This window comes from Rhinoderma darwinii, chromosome 4 (assembly GCF_050947455.1).
Source record: "Rhinoderma darwinii isolate aRhiDar2 chromosome 4, aRhiDar2.hap1, whole genome shotgun sequence".
In the NCBI taxonomy this organism is placed as follows: domain Eukaryota; kingdom Metazoa; phylum Chordata; class Amphibia; order Anura; family Rhinodermatidae; genus Rhinoderma; species Rhinoderma darwinii.
The window spans coordinates 250,894,004-250,911,654 of NC_134690.1; the positions used below are offsets into that span (position 1 = coordinate 250,894,004).

The 17,651-nt window shown below is 44.8% G+C and overlaps 1 protein-coding gene across 1 annotated transcript in view; it reads left to right on the forward strand.

Annotated features, from left to right (window-relative positions):
* Nucleotides 1-1,601: 1,601 nt before the first annotated feature.
* Nucleotides 1,602-17,651, forward strand: part of ENPP3 (ectonucleotide pyrophosphatase/phosphodiesterase 3) — a 102,096-nt gene continuing 86,046 nt past the window's right edge. Inside the window, exon 1 of the mRNA XM_075862390.1 lies at nucleotides 1,602-1,679. Within this exon, the coding sequence (XP_075718505.1) occupies nucleotides 1,602-1,679 (78 nt within the window). The remainder of the gene's footprint in view (nucleotides 1,680-17,651) is intronic.

Consider the following 17,651-nt stretch of genomic DNA (forward strand, 5'->3'; position numbering starts at 1 on the left):
CCTAGCCCTGCGGTTGCCTCCAGCGGCCCTTCGGACATGTTTGAGGTCAAGGAGATCTTGGATACCAAGAGAGTGAGAGGAAAGACTTTATATTTGGTGGATTGGAGGGGGTTTGGCCCTGAAGAGAGGTCCTGGGAGCCAGAGGAGAATCTCAATGCTCCTACTCTTCTGAAGAATTTTTTCTCTCGCTCTGGTCCCAAGAAGAGGGGGCGTAAGAGGGGGGGATACTGTAATGTCCGTGGCTGCGGGCCGTCAGCTCGAACCTCCCCCTGACAGCCGCAGCCACGAGTCGGCAAGCGCAGGCCCCAGCCTCCTCCTCAGGAGACACCAGCGCTCGCGTCCACTCACCTCAGCCAGATCCGGTAGGGTGCGCGCGCTCGTGCCCGCTCTTAAAGGGGCAGCGCGCAACGGACATTCTGATGACTCTTGACCCGTGAGTACCCTGGACTATAAGAGGGGTCCAGCCCCCTGCTTCTATGCCTGAGCGTTGTTGTTGTTCCCTATAGTTTGTCTATGTGATGGCCTCCTAGTGTGTTCCTGTACCTGTTCCAGTTCCTGTAGCTGTTCTAGTTCCTGTTCCTTGCATTTCCATACCACCCTGGTCTAGCACTGTGTTGTGCCAAAGTCGTGTCGTGCTGTTCCACGACTGACCTGCTTCACCTCGCCTGACGTCTACCTGCTGCCTAGTCCAAGCCGAGCCTGCCTTGCTACTGTCCGAGCTGCCACAGGTACCCTATATGAACTATAGACATTGCCCTGCACCCTTTTGGCCAGCTGCCTTACCGCCAAGGCGGTACGGCCCAGTGGGTCCACAGACCCTTCGTGACAGCAGCCCTCTTCTCCCATTGATTTCAATGGGAGAAGAAGGCTGCAATACCTGTGAATCACCGCTAAATACATGTCGAAGATTCACAGTGAGCGCTGCAGCTCCTTCAAAACATCTGATCGGCGGGGGTCCTGGGAGTTGGGACCCCGACCCATTAGCTATTGATGTCCTATCCTGAGGATAGACCATACATTTTTACTGGCTGGATAACCCCTTTAAAAAAAATAGAAAAAAACTTGCCCTCATGTGGCTATGTCGACGTAAAAATAAAAAGTTATAGCTCTTGGCATGCCACAATGAAAATACAAAAATAATCGCCACGTCTTGAAGGCCAAAATATCTTGTGTCCCTAAGGGGTTAATGATACTCTTGGTTTGTTCGTTTTAGTACTGTGTAAAGTGCATTATTTCACAACTCATTTTAAAGTGTGCATTGCAGACGCTTTTTTATCAAGGGTTTCAGTGACAGAAGTGAAGCAGAGAAATGAAGTCATGCAACTTCATTATCACAGTTTGTACTTTACTTTAAGTCCATAGGAAGTAAGGTAATCTTTTCACTATTGTCGCCCATTCTCAGCATATAGATAAACCTGTTTAATCTTTGACCCGTTATAAGTTTCTCTGGTATCTACCTAGTGTCTCATTGTGCAGCTGCTCCTCGCACAGGCAGGAATTTCCTACTGTGCTGGAGGAAACAAGAAGACTTTCACACAAAAGACATAGAGGAATCGTCTCTCACTTCCAGCTGGTGCAGAACAGAGCTCCTCTTTAAGATAATGGAATCAACTTTACGTTTAAATATGGAAGAACCTGTTAAGAAAAAGCGAGTGGATAAGTATAAAATAATCTCCGTGGTAAGTGCCAAGAGCGTTTTTCTGACTTTGTGGTTGTTATTTAGGAGCAGGTGTGTCCGGCTATATTTGTTTTAATATACAAGTCTGAGGAATAGAAATCAACTAAAAATTTAATATATATATATTCAATATTAAAGGGGTTTTCTGGGACTAAAACATTGATGTTTGATTAATGGGGGTCCCAATGGGACTGAGCTGCAGTACCAGGCACCATGGATGGATAAACATTGAACGGGCTGGGTATCGCAGCCCCTTCATTCTCATGGTCAGCAGGGTTCTGTTGCTATTGAAACATAGGATAGACCCTCAATGTTTTAGTCCCTGAAAATGAAATATTTTTAAAGTATAATATACGTTATATATATTAGGATAACTCATGATCATGGAGCAATATAAGAGGTTGTTCCATATTTTATAGTTGTTCCAAGGATTGATCCCCAACAATCGCTGAAACGAAGGGGCAGAAGTGCTCATCTAAGCACTAGGTCACTACAGCTCTGATCTCCAAGGAGAGCCGAGCAGAGCAGAGCGTTGTTCGGGCTCATAGAATCATCCAGTATACCACTAAACCCCTTCTCCAAAGACTGCTGAACAATGCCGATCACAGCCGAAGGGGCACAGCATACAGCTAAGCCCTTTTGCCAGTTTGTCTCGGCAATCAGTGGGGGTCTCAGCAACCAGACCCCGCCGATTAATACCTCCTACATGTCAATATGACAAGTCAGAAGTTTTGTGAAATTATAGTGCTTGGGATTTAACAGCTATAAAGCCAAGTTCCAGTCATCGGACTGCAGTGGAATAGTTTAAAGCCCTAAGTTGACTGACGTAAAATACCGGAAAAAAAATAACAATAGGGGAGAATTATTATTTCTCTCTTTAATGTAGACAGGATAAAACTAGACCAGACAGGCAGAAACGGTGCCAAATTTATCACAATGGAGCACGCTGTATGATAGATTTGACACATCTTGCTAAACATGTTAGACACTTTTCTCTTCCTTTTGCCACCTCTTGGCTGGCATACTTTAGATAAATAGTTTGCGCCAAAAAAGTGGCTCACCATGGTAATAGATCTGATGCATTTCACGACTACTCTTAGACATACTCCCTTTTTCTAAACACTTTTCAAAAAGTGTCTAAAACACATAATAAAATTTGGTGCTTGCCATGCCCACAACTTTTTGGCACAATTTGTGCTAGAATTGTGGCGCATTTTACTTAGTAAATCTTCCCACACATTGTTTTTATTTTGTGCTGAAGTATGGAGATTGTATGATACTTTATATATAGTAGCTTTGGTCAAAGGTCTAAAACTTCATTTTCGCACTTTCAGACTCCAGTCTAAAATGGTCATGTTAGAAATCAGTTTTCTTATAAATATGATTTATTTATTATTGGAAGTCTCCACAGTAATCCATGAGTAAAGGCATCTAAAAATGAGTAGAAAATTTGTACTGTCGTTTTGACAGAATCAATAGCGCAGTCGACTGCGCTATTGATTCCGTCCGAAACAACGGAACCCTGTCACAACAGTGACAGACGGAAACCATTAGCTAGGTTTCCGTCACCATTGAGTTCAATGGCGAGGGAAACGGAAGCTGATGTTTCCGTTTGCCTTTCCGTTGAGGGGTTAACCCGACGGAAGCTCCGAGGGAACTCATCAACGGTAGGGCAACGGTGATGTGAACAGGCCCTAACTTAGCCTTTTTTTTTTTTACTTTCTTTTGTGTTGAATGTAAAAGCATGTGAAGATGAGTTAATTATATACTATTAGACATGATAGAAAACGATTGTCAAAAACAGACCAAAAATGGGTGAGTTTGGGTTGGTCCATAGTAATCTGAGCTGATAGTTGTGCAGCTGTTGTGCTTTTTTCCTTTTGTTCTTCCCTGGTGTAATGTATGCATATAAGATTATCTCTATGACGTATCAGAGAAGCTTTTGTCATCATATGAATGTGTTTTTGAAGCTTGGTTATCTTAATAAGAACATGTACACCTGTTGTCACTACTTATGGAATCTTTGATGATTTGACCACAGAGTGTCTTGAAAGAGAATTGAAGACAAAGTCCTATACTTGGACAAAATATGTCAGAAAATTATTAAAAACATGTAAAACTCCATTACTAGGCTGAATTCACACGGGATGGAAATGCTGCAGATTCTCCGCAGTGCAGCAAAATCCACACGTGTTATGTATGGATTTTGCGGCGGATTTCACCCCTTCTACATTGAAAAGGGTGAAATCCGCAGGGAACATCCAGAGCTGAATGAGCGTGGTGTGTATTTGAAAATACGCACAGAAAATCCACAGCATTTCCTTCCCATGTGAATCCAGCCTTACAATAAAGACATTTTAATAGCATTACATTACAGGGACTATGCAACTTTGATAGTCACACCTTCACAATTTGGTCTTTAAATGGAGATCTTAGAGGCTCTGTACGGACCTTACAAAAATGTTCAAGCAAGTCAACTTATAAATTGTGATTGGGCACTGGTAAAGATACATAAAAGAAATGGGTTTTACACACAGTGTGTTCGATGACTTTTTGTGCTGCGTTTTTTTCACCTTTTTTGTTCAAAAATGCGTCGCTTTAAAGTCTATAGTAAAACATTGTAAAGTCTAACATACACAGCGTTTTGTTTTTTGGTGTATTTGTAGCGTTTTTGATGCCAGTGGCATTTTTATTGATTGCAGCATTCTCTAGGTATGGTGTTTTTTTCTGTAATTTTCTGCATAGGCTTCTCTATTAGGGCACGTTCAGACGTGTCGGAATTTTTCCGCTGCAAATGTTGGTGCAGATTTGGGGCAATTACGCAATGATCTGCACCATCATTTGCATATTTGACAGGTAATTCAGACGTTGCAGATATCACAGCGGGCTTGCCACAGATTTCAGTTTTTGCATTGCAAAGGCTGAAATCTGCAGTGAAATTCCGCTTCTTCTCCGCAGGGAAAAATCTGCACCGCAGCCTGATTTCCGCACAGTTATTTTCTGCAACGTTCGAACTAACTTTCCTAAAAATGTATAGAAACAAATGTAAAAAACGGCTGCAGCAGAATTCCACTGCGGACTGTCAATTTCACCATGTGTGAATGTGCCCCAGGGCTAGGATCACACTCACAGTTTTGATACAAGAAGGAAAGGTAGAAAGAAAAGACTGCTGCATCTCCTTTCTTTTGTGTCCACTTCTGTGTTTGGCTAAAAAATACTGAGCCAAAAACTGCCACAAAAAATGGATAACAATTGTGTATGTGTGTGACCCCGACCTAAAACGTGGCAGGAAAAATGCCTCTACAAAAGTCACAAAATGCCAATAAAAATTAATTAAAAAAATGCCTCTAAAACGCTTGAGACTAATGCAATTTTTTCCCTCCATTTTAAAGAGGCTCTGTCACCACATTATAAGTGGCCTATATTGTACATGATGTGATCGGCGCTGTAATGTAGATCACAGCAGTGTTTTTTATTTAGAAAAACAATAATTTTTGACGGAGTTATTTTAGCTTTATGCTAATGAGTTTCTTTAATGGACAACTGGGCGTGTTTTACTTTTTGGCTAAGTGGGCGCTGTACAGAGGAGTGTATGACGCTGACCAATCAGTGACCAATCAGCGTCATACACTTCTCTCCATTCATTTACACTGCACATAGCGATATAGCTATATCGCTATGTGCAGCCACGTAAACACACTATAACGTTATTGCAGTGTCCTGACGATGAATATACATTACCTCCAGCCAGGACGGGATGTGTATTCGGAATTCTAACACTTCTCTGCACTTCTCTGTGATTTACAGCATAGCAGGCGTAGTCTCGCGAGATTACGCTTAAGGGTATGTGCACACACACTAATTACGTCCGTAATTGATGGACGTATTTCGGCCGCAAGTCCCCGACCGAACACAGTGCAGGGAGCCGGGCTCCTAGCATCATACTTATGTACGACGCTAGGAGTCCCTGCCCTGCTGCAGGACAACTGTCCCGTAGTATAATCATGTTTTCAGTACGAGACAGTTGTCCTGCAGCGAGGCAGGGACTCCTAGCATCGTACATAACTATGATGCTAGGAGCCCGGCTCCCTGCACTGTGTTCGGTTCGGGACTTGCGGCCGAAATACGTCCGTCAATTACGGACGTAATTAGTGTGTGTGCACATACCCTTAAGCTGTCATTCACAGAGAGATCTCGCTGTGCTGTGCTGTAGTCTCACACAGATGCTTCAGAAGTGACAGGATTCTGAATACACATCACGTCCTGGCTGGAGGTAATGTATATTCATTGTCAGGACACTGCAGTGATGTTATAGTGTGTTTATGTGGCTGCACATAGCGATATAGCTATATCACTATGTACTGTATAAATGAATCGAGAGAAGTGTATGACGCTGATTGATCACTGATTGGTCAGTGTCATACACTCCTCTGTACAACGCCCACTTGGTCAAAAAGTAAAACACGCCCAGTTGTCCATTAAGAAACTCATTAGCATAAAGCTAATATAGGTCATAGCTCCGTCAAAAATTATTGTTTTCTAAATAAAAAAATACTGCTGTAATCTACATTACAGCGCTGATCACATCATGTACAATATAGGCCACTTATAATGTGGTGACAAAGCCTCTTTAAAAAACATTAGTAAAGTGTTTGTGAAGAAGCCCTTAGGGTGGTTTAACGCATTGGGGTGAACTTTCCTAGCGTAGAAAAATTGCAAAAAGGTTTTCTGCACAAAAACACCTCCGCCACTTTTGTTTTTTTTAAATAAATTGCCAGGGCTTAGCAGGAGGAGGCAGTTTGCTGTTTTTATGTCCTTTTGTATGTTGTTTAGGTTAGTGCTGCTTTTTCCAAACAAAAAAAAAACTCATAAAAAAAAATTGTGTGTTAAAGAGGCTCTGTCACCAGATTATAAGTGCCTATCTTCTAAATAATGTGATCGGCGCTGTAATGTAGATATCAGTGGTTTTTATTTTGAAAAACGATAATTTTTGAGAAAGTTATGAGCAATTTTAGATTTATGCTAATTAGTTTCTTAATAGACAACTGTTTTTTTTAAACTTTTGACCAAGTGGGCGCTGTAAAGGGAAGTGTATGATGCTGACCAATCAGCACCATACACTTCTCTCAATTCATGTCCATTTGTACTCAGCACAGCGTGATCTCACGAGATCATGCCATGCTGTCACATACACCCACATTAACTTTACTGAAGTGTCCTGTAAGTGAATAGACATCACCTCCAGCCAGGATGCGATGTCTTTTCACACTCCCGACATTCCGGTAAAGTTTGTGTGGGACTTGCACAGCGCAGTGTGATCTCGTGAGATCATGCTGTGCTGTCATGTGCTGTGATTAAGTCCCACACAAACTTTACCGAAGTGTCGGGAGTGTGAATAGACATCGCGTCCTGGCTGGAGGTAATGTCTATTCACTTTCAAGACACTTCAGTAAAGTTAATGTGGGTATATGTGACAGCACAGCGTGATCTCACGAGATCATGCTGTGCAGAGTACAAATGGTCATGAATGGAGAGAAGTGTATGAGGCTGATTGGTTAGCGTCATACATTTCTCTTTACAACGCCCACTTGGTTAAAAGGTAAAAAATGCCCAGTTGTCTATTAAATCCAAAATTGCTTATAACTTGCTAAAAAATTATAGTTTTTAAAAAAATGAAAACCACTGTTATCTACATTACAGTGCCGATAAGATTATGTAGGAGAACGGGCACTTATAATGTGGTGACAGAGCCTCTTTAAGTAGTCCTAAGGCTGGATTCACACACACACACTCACACACACACACACACACACACAAACACACACACACACACACACACACACACACACACCGTTTTTGCTGCGTTTTTTGTGCATTTTGCAGTGTTTTTTCATGCAGTTTTATGTGTGGCCAGATGTTACATTAATGTATATAGTAAAATATGAAATGCACTACACACAACTGTGTTTTGGTTTGTGGCGTTTTTGAGACAATTTTGTGGTCAGTGACTTATTTTTTTAAACACAGCATACTCTGGGTATGGCATTTTTCGAGGGCGTTTTTCCAATAGTCTTCAATTTAGGACTTCAAAAACGGCAGAAATAAAGCATGTACAAAATGACACCACATAAAAAGCGCCATCAAAAACGCTACTAAAAACGGCTTAAAAAATGCATGTTACATTTGAATACTGCTAGTATTTTTAGAAGCGTCTTTTGATGCAAATTAAAATGCCTGAAAATATTTGTGTGTGAAGGAGGCCTAAGGCTGGATTTACATACAGTGTCTTGCTGCGTTCTTGTGCGTTTTTCGTGGCGTTTTTAATTACTTTTTGCTCCGTTTTTTGTTGCATTTTTTAGTGCGGCTAGATGTCATAATAAAGTCTATAGTAAAATATAAAATGTAGTACACACAACTGCATTTTGGTTTCTGGGGTTTTGGAGGCAATTTTTGTGGTCAGTGGTGTTTTTTTCCCAATGCAGCATTCTCTGGGTATGGTGTTTTTCAGGTGTTTTTTCCATAGGCTTTTCTATAGGACTTAAAATAAAGCCGGAAAAAAGCATGTACAAAATGACATCAAATGAAAAAGACACTAAAAACGCCATTAAAGCCATTACGAAAAACGTGAAAAAAAACGCTGGACAATGCTGTGTGTGAATTCAACCTAAAAAAATGCGTTACATTTTAATAACCTTAGCCTTTTTAGAAGGGTTCTTTAAATTGCCAGAAAAAGTCTGTGTGTGTGAAAGAGGCCTAAGGAACACAATATTCCTGGATAGAAAAGTTTTACATATGTTCGGAAATAAATCGAGAACATTTAAATTTTGTAAGCACGGAATCGCTAAACATAAGTTAAGAATCACACACCTATCAAAAGAAAATTATAAAATGAATGGGCAAAGATAGGAAAAGATGCAATCTTTGCTTTCCAGTTGTCATTTACTCACCTTCCCTTGCCTCACGATACCAGCGGCTGTGCAGGGAACTGCAGCACAGTATAATTTACTTGAAAATAAGATGAAGAGACCACACTCTGACACCCACCGATCATAAAATAATGGCATTTCATAGCATAACGATATGCTATAACTTTCTGTGGCAAGCTTCTTTGTTGCTGTAGCACCACAGAACTCAGGTCCATTTGTTTTGCTCTAGTGCATTTACTGTAGTAATGGTGAGCACTGTAGAGCATAGTTGCCAACATTTAATCTTTTTTCCCCAGGGACACTTAGGGTATGGCTTCTTTGTTGGGTGTGTCTTATTAAGGTGTGGCTTATCTGGTGGGTGTGGCTAATGGGACAAGGCTTTCTTCTCAGAATTTCTGCATACAAATAAACTAACAAAAATTTTGTTTGGCTGACAACTCCTATAGTGGCCAGTATCTCTCCCTGGTTATCCGATTGTTTACAGGCAGGTGATCTGTAGCTGACCACTACTGTAGATGGTGTCACACGGTCCCCCTGTAGATGATGTGACAGTGCCCTTTGTAGAGAATGCCACAGTGCCCCCTGTAGATAATGCCACAGTGCCCTCTGTAGATAATGCCACAGTGTCCTCTGTAGATAACGCCACAGTGCTCTCTGTAGATTGTGCCACAACCCTATAGACAATGCCACAGTGCCCTCTGTAGATAATGCCACAGTGCCCTCTGTAGATAGTGCCACACGGCCCTCTGTAGATAGTGCCACACAAACCCCCCTGTAGATAGTACCACACACACCGCCTGTAGATAGAGCCACACATGCCCCCCTTGTAGATAGTGCCACACACTGCCCCCAGTAGACATTGCCAAACACTGCTAAATAAAGCCACATGGCCCCCCTGTAGATGGTGTCACATGACCCCCCTGTAGATGATGCGACAGTGCCCTTTGTAGATAATGCCACAGTGCTCTCTGTAGATTGTGCCACACCCCCTGTAGATAGTGCCACAGTGCCCTCTGTAGATAGTGCCACACAGCCCTCTGTAGATAGTGCCACACACCCCCTGTAGATAGTGCCACACACCCCCTGTAGATAGCGCCACACCCCCCGAAGATAGCCCTACACACACACACACACACACACACACACTCCACTCTGTAGGTAGCCCGCCACACCCTATGCTGTAGCTAGCACTACACCCTGCCTCCCTTTAGATAGCGCCATTGGAGCTCCCTCTATTAGTGGAATCCCCAGCCAGTGTGTAGCCGACGCTCTGGCCAGGGATTCCACTCCTGGAGGAGCCCCTAGCGTCACTGTCCAAATTTCGACAGTGACGTCAGGGGCTCCCTTTAGGTGTGGAAACCCAGGCCAGAGCATCGGCAAAGCTCTCGCTGGGGATTCCGCTTCTAAATAGGGGCTCTAAACAGGGGCTCCACTCTAGTGGACTCCTCGGCCAGAGCACTGGCAATGCCCTCGTCAGGCATTTCGCTCCTGGAGGAGCCCCTGACGTCACTGTCCATATATAGATAGTGACGCCAGGGGCTCCTCTAGGAGCGGAATCCCTGGCCATAGTGATCTGGCAACGTTCTGGCCAGGGATTCCGCTACAGGAGAAGTGAATGGCAGAGCAGGAAGTGGATAGTTTCCTGCTCTGCCATAGTATCCAATTGTATTTGCGTCCTGAGAATGCAGATATAATTGAATATGGCAAATGCCGGGACACGTCCTGGATAGTAAATTTCCGGGACTGTCTCTGTAAAGTCGACACGGTCCCGGAAAATTCGGCACTGTTGGCAACAATGTTAAAGGGAACCTGTCACCAGAATTTCACCTATTGAACGTTACTTTTCCCTTACTGGCTGCTGCTATAAAAAGTTAACCCCTCACCTAAACTCCTCCTCCGACTGTAAATAACGGTCTGCAAATGTTTAACGCCTTTTATTGTAATAATCCGGTGTCCCGTTGTATGCACACACCAGCAGAGGACATCAATGCACAAGCGCAGGATTTTGTGTGCTGGGGGAAGGCGAGGAGCTGTCAATCAAAAGTAAGGAGGCGGGATTAACTCGGAAAGACTTGAGGAAAGATTTGACTCTCTTCAGATTTGATTCTTTTATGCTCATTAGCATATGGTGTGGGAACACTAAAAAACTGAATACTAAAGCTATAGAGCCGACTAAGAAGACAATTATAAGTTATATAGAAATTATTTTTCACCCACTACCAACTGGTATTGCTGGTTTAATAGGTGAAATGCTGGTGACAGGTTCCCTTTAAAACAAAATTTGCCACTGAAGAGGTGGACTTATTATATCTCCTAGCTGCACGGTACATCGACAATTACTACATATATTTTAAGATGGTGTCGCAAAGTGGTTTAAGCACCTGGCCTAAATGGCATGTATCCATGTGTACACGGTAATTAGAATGGATGTATGAAATACACGTAATGTCTAGCAAGACAAAGTAGTGTCACGTGACTCCCCAACTGTTCCAACTTAGCACTTCTGATGGCGTGCCGACCGGTCTTCTATCTTCTTTACTTCCGGACGGGCTCCTCTTTCTGTCTTCTCTACGAACGGTGCGTCATCAATGACGTCCCTGTAGTGGGCAGTTCCTATCGACGTAGCAGTAAACTAGTGAATGCGCGGTTCAATAAATCTGTATTTGAATCACGCATGCGCTGTTAACTGCTAATACAGACAAGAGGTGCATGCCAGAGCAGCAGGACCGGAAGAGCAATGGAAGAAAGACAGAGGTAAATAAACCTCAAAATGTAAATATAAAAGCGTAATAATAAAAAATTACATATATTCAAAAAACTTTCTTTTGGGGGGTTTATTTATGAAAATAATAAGTGGAGCACAGATAGAAAAACCAAACATAGGTATCGGAAAACCCCTTTAAACAAATTCAATACAATATTGCACCATGCTAGCAAAACCCTTGACAGGCTGCAACTCACAACACAACCACTTGGTGGCCATAGATAGACACATATAGCATAGACATTTAATGATAGAGTATCATGAAATCATGTTTTTTTTTCAAAGCTGGTCATCACACGCCACACATCTCTGGATATGTTGAGATTAATTGAAAAGGAAGGAGACATCTGTGCAGTATCTATGTAGCCTTTCAGAAACGGGATGAGTGGTAAGCACAGTAGGTGGTCGCATTTAGCATTTATGAATGAAAAGTCAATTAGATGACATGTCCGAGTGGATGATAGTGTTGTAGGTAAGGGAAGTATCATTGGTGAGGAAACAAGGTCTACCACACAGGAATAGAATTTACTGTTTGACAGGCCTCCACTGTAAACAATTACTACTTCACTGTAGAGAGAATTGGCTGATGGAAGATAGCAAGCGACGAAGGTGGGGGGGGGGGGGAGTGTATTTTAGAATTCCTGTCTTGGGCACCAAAAGAGCTTCTCTCGCACCAGATTGCAGCACTCCTAAGTCTCATCCTAAGGCCTCATTTACACGAGCATGTGCGTTTTGCGCGCGCAAAAAACGCAGCGTGTTGCGCGCGTTGGCATTGCGTTTTGACTGCGTTGTTGCGTTTTAAACGCGCGCACGACTAGCGTTTGCCACGCACGTCAAAAACGCAGAGGGGATTCATGGCAAGCGATTCATAGCACCTTAATCTCCGCCTCTGCCGAGCTCGTCGATGTGTGGAATGTGCCTTTGGCATTATGTCGAACAGGTGGCGTGTATTTCTGACGACAATGCAATTGTCCATGCAGAATGTGACACGTGTTATAGAATTGTGTGTCGGGCTGCATAACTTCTGCCGCATTAATGATGCTACCTTTGATGCAGAATATATCCTTACACATGCAGGCAGCAGCCACACTGTCCCGGTTATTCCTCTCGGCCGATCTCTCTCATCCGGCCTTCGCGTGAGGGATACTTCGGCGGCATATTTTGAGTGTCGATCAGGAGCCGCACCGTGGGTGCGTGATGACCTTTGACGGGTTCTCGGTTGTTTGGCGGCTTCACTACACACGTCACATGTGGCCTGGGTTTTTTCTATTTTTAGGGGTTTGTGTTGGGTTAGGGACTTGCAAAACAAGAGGAGCCTTGACGCGGGTTGCGAGCTTACATCTGTCGGGGTTTGAGCAGGACTTGTGAAAGTTGGCAACCTTCTTTCTGGAGATAGAATGATGTGTGGCCTAAAGTTAGGAAAGTCCAATTGCAAGTGTACTTAGTTTGCTTCGGGGCCCATGACAGCACCTAAACGTTCGCACCTCTTGCAAACCATGTCAAACCCCGAGAGATGAACTAAAACCTCATATCACGTGTGTATGCATTGGGCCCAAAGGCCAGAAGTGTGAGAGGGTATAGCCAAAGGAAATGTGGCACAAACATTGTGTTGAGGGGTATCAATGAAAAACAACACGGAATCTAACCAATCAACTTCCATTCTTTTAATAGTGTGTTTTGCAAAGACACAAACATTTTGCATAACCAAAAAAACATCAACATGGTGTATAATATACATCAAAAAGACAGAAGACGGCGAGTTGCCATCCCTGCAGCCAAAACAACTATGGCGTCAAAATATAAGTCCTCCAACACACTCAAAGGTGTTGGTACTGGTGGCCCGGGGACGAATACGCCGGCATTTCAGCACCACTATGCTGGACCTGGAGCTGTGGAGGTTGTTCCTCGCCAGCATAGTGGTGCTGATGTTGCCCGTGGTATGTTGGGGCAGGCAAGTGGGGAGCCATAGGGCGCATATAGGGATGCGGACGTGGCATCTGGGGTGCTGGATAGAATGGGCCCGGCATCTGGGGTGTGGTGGCCGGCATGGCTGAACTGCGCCACTGCTCAATGGCCGTGAAGCACTGGTTGGGATTGTGGGGCGGTCTGGAGGCGTCGATCAACGTTACGATCGACGCTTGCAGACGGCCCATACGGTCCATGGGGACCAGCCGGAGTAGGGGAACGATGCTGCGCCCAAAGGCATCGTTCCCGTCCTCATCTGCGGCTCGCCTCAGATATTCCAGGACCCGGGCATCGACTTGCCCAGCTGCAGAGGTCTGTTGAGCACGGGGCCGGCGAGTGCGGGCACGCACGGGGCGCTCCTCAGCCGGAGAGGCGAGGGCCCGTGCAGACTGGCCAGGGGCAGGGTCCAGGGGTGTCGGCTCGGGGCTAGGGGGCAGGACATGGGCAGCTGGAGGTTCCGGCAGAGACTCTCCAACGTCCGTCTCCTCTGTCGTATCCTCCAAATTGTCTGTGGTTCTATAATGAGAAAATTACAATAGAACAGAATATAGAACAATGCCCACAACAACACGATGGCAAACAGGACATTGGCGAACACACATTAGACACATGCAAAAGCAGAATCTCTTACGTGCGCATCTCCATTATGTCCTTCAGGAACATCAGCTGTTTCGTGTATATATAAGGGCGCTTACGAGATCTGCCATCTCCGCTGCGTCCCTTTTCCCCCATTTCACGGCGGAATTGGTCACGGCAGCTCCGCCACCGTGTTTTGATGTCTTGGACTGTTGGAGTAAAAACAAATATCACGCCATAAGAACTATGCCCTCTCACTTAAATGAGGGGCCCTGCAGTGCCAATTACGTGGTACACGGTGATGCGCCTGCTCCACAAAAGGTCATCGGGCAAATGCGCGGAAGACACATACAGGGCCCCAGTTCTTCAATAGGGATGACATTGCATTGACAGAAAAAGCATGGTACTCACCCAACCGACTGCGGTCCCGGGTTCGGCCACTCTCCCACTCCTGGCCAAAAAGCTCCCTCGCGACCTCCTCCCAGGCGTCCTCCTTGACCGTGCGGTCGTGGTACGCCTCCGCGCGAGTGTCCCAAATGGCATTATGGCCCTGGACCAGGGCGATGAGGCGCTCCACGTCCATCCCACGCGGCATGGCAGCAGATGACAGTGGAAGCTAACTTCTGTCTCCAGTCAATAGCCTTGCCCACTCGCAGTCAAAAACGCAAGCACTTCCTGGTTTTTGTTTGCTTTGGCCAGCTTTATAGACTCTTTCTCATGGACATAACAAGTGATGCGTGATTTTCGCGCATGCAACGCAGGAGCGTCCGTGTGTCATGCGTGGTTTTCACGCACCCCTTTGACTTCAATGGGTGCGTGATGCGCGAAAAACGCACGATTATAGAACATGTCGTGAGTTTTACGCCACGCACTCGCGCAGCGCAAATCTCACGCATCGTCTGCACTGCCCCATAGAGTAATATAGGTGCGTACGACACGCGTGAAAAGTACGCGCGTCGCACGCACGTATATTACGCTCGTGTAAATGAGGCCTAAGGGCTCATGCACACGTCAGTAAAATTTTTCACTGTGCTATCCATTTTTTTAATGGATAGAACACTGACACATTCATTTCTATGGGTCCATGCACATATCCATTTTTTTTGCGGATCCGTGTGTCTGTTCTGCAAATGATAGAAAAGGTCCTATTCCTGTCCGTTTTTGCGGGGCAGTCTCGCCCATTCTATTTAATGGTCCGTTAAAAAAACGGACCTCACACGGAAGCCATCAGTGGATATGCCATAAATGTTAAAGAAGTGCTAACCTCTTTAACTGTCCACGGAGCTCCACTCCACTCCAAACATTTTCTACAGACAGGGCAGCAACCACTACCTCCTAGTTGTTAGTATTTTCAGTCAGTTCCCTTCACAACACTCAGCACACACACACCACGCAGCAAAAGCACCAGCAGGCTCAGGGGGCGGAGCAGGAAGAACCCTAACACTTATTGGCTGAGAGGCTCAGCCAATCAGTAATTAGGCTTAATTTCAGCAGCGCCGCTATCCTGGATGAATAACTGGTCCGAAGATAGCAATGCTACTTGCTAGGTGCGGCACGCTCTATCTGGTGGTCTTGGTCACTTAGTGAGCGTCACAGTCAGATGTTGCACTGCATCTGACAGTGACGCTGGTTACTGGGTGACGAAGAACACCGGACAGAGCAAGCCTTGCCAGGCCCCTCCCCATCTAATTTGTTTTCTAAGTAATAGATCAGCGCGGCCGTGCAGCAGACACAGGGGGCCCCCTCCCACCCCCTCCTACCCTGTGCACTTTCGGCAACTAACAGATCCGGCCCCCTTCCTTAACATATGATATTGATGGCAGGGAGGGAAGAGGGCCCCCTCCATCTGCTGCACGGCCACGCCGATCTATGTGCCGATCTATGCTCACAGCGTTTAGGGCAGCTGAGCGGTCCCCCACCCCCTCCGGGCCCCTGTGCAGCCAAACCGACTGCATCGTCGATATGTCCGCCCCCGGCAACTCTCTGGATGAGCATTCCACTCCTGGTGGAGTAAATGGCAGAGCAGGAAGTGAATAGTTTCCTGCTGTGCCATAAAATTCAATTGAATCTGCATCCTGAGGACGCAGATACAATTGAATAAGGCAGTTGCTGTGACACGTCTGGGACAGTAATTTGTCGGGAATGTCTCTGTAAACTCGGGACAGTCCCAGCAAATTCGGGACTGTTGGCAACTATGCATCTGCGTTCAAGACTCCATTGTTCTGCTTTATTACAGAAGCAGAACAATGAGAATACCGGAAGCACTGGATCCGTCGCATAAAGGAAACCAACGGCGCCCGATGGAACCCTTTAACTTAAATTGGTTTAGTCGGGTTTCCGTCATTTTGTCGGTTAAAAAAATACAAAATCTGGGATGTGTACAGGGCCTTAGTCATAAAAGGAAATCTGCCTTTAATATGTTTTTTCAAAAATTGCCATGAAAGTTTAAAAAGCAAATGTGATAGTCAACCAGATTCCAATAATGTAATAGTCTAAGGATGTATTCACACGGTGCGGTTTTCAGATGCGTTCTAACTGCAACGTGTAAATGGGCCCAAAAAAATCTGCTGCATGTGAATTTACCCTAAGAATATGTTCACACATTATATTTTCAGACTGAAAAATATGAGGCTGATTTCAATAGAAAACGTACCTTGATGCGTACCTTGAGGTGTATTTTTTGAATAGTCTTTGTAGTGTGAATGGGAAAATCACCCTGCAAAAACACTTTAAGAAGTGACATGTCACTTCTTTTTTACGAAGCGTATTTTTACGAGTCGCTTTTTAATGCAGCACCATAAAAATATGCCTCGTGAACTAAACAGTGTATTTTCCATTGAAATCAATAGGAAGCTGTTTGCAGGCATATTTCAAGTATTTTTGGGGCGGAATTTGAGCGTATTATTCTGCAAAATTCACCTTAAAATATGCAGTGTGAACATGGCCTTATGGTGAAGGTTTTGATCAAGTTTTGTTCAAGGTTTTTTCATGCACTTTTTGAAGCCAAAACCAGGTGTGGATTATAAAGGAAGAAGAAGTATGAGGCGCTGTTTCCACAAGGCGTTTTGTTATTTTTCGTTTTTTTCAGCGATTTTATTGCAGTTTAGTTGCATTTTTTAATGTTCTTCTTAAGGGGGGATTCACACGAGCGTGTATTCGGTCCGTGCGGGCCGCGTGGTTTTCACGCGGCACGCATGGACCAATACAAGTCTATGGGGCAGTACAGACAGTCCGTGCTTTTTGCGCAGCGTTTGTCTGCTGCGCAAAAAGCGCGACAGGTTCAATAACTCTGCGTATTTCGCGCATCACGCACCCATTGAAGTCAATGGGTGCGTGAAAATCACGCGCACCACACGGAAGCACTTCCGTGGGACGAGCGTGATTCGCGCAACAGCAGTGAAAAGGATGAATGAAAACCGAAAAGCACCACGTGCTTTTCTGTTTCCGAACATCCAAACGGAGTGTCTTTGCGATGAGCGAAGCCGGACAAGCGTACCGAACTTCACCGGGTTCGGCCAAACTCGTTTTGGCCGATCCCGGCAAAAAAATTATCGGTACGCGACGTCAGGAGATAGTCACTGTCCATGGTGCTGAAAGAGTTAAACTGTTTCAGCACCATGGACAGTGACTTGCGATCCCAAAATACATTAACCTGTAAAAAAAAAACGAAGTTCTAACTTACCGATTACTCCTGTCTCCTTCCTGCAGTCCGACCTCCCGGGATGACACTTCAGTTCAAGTG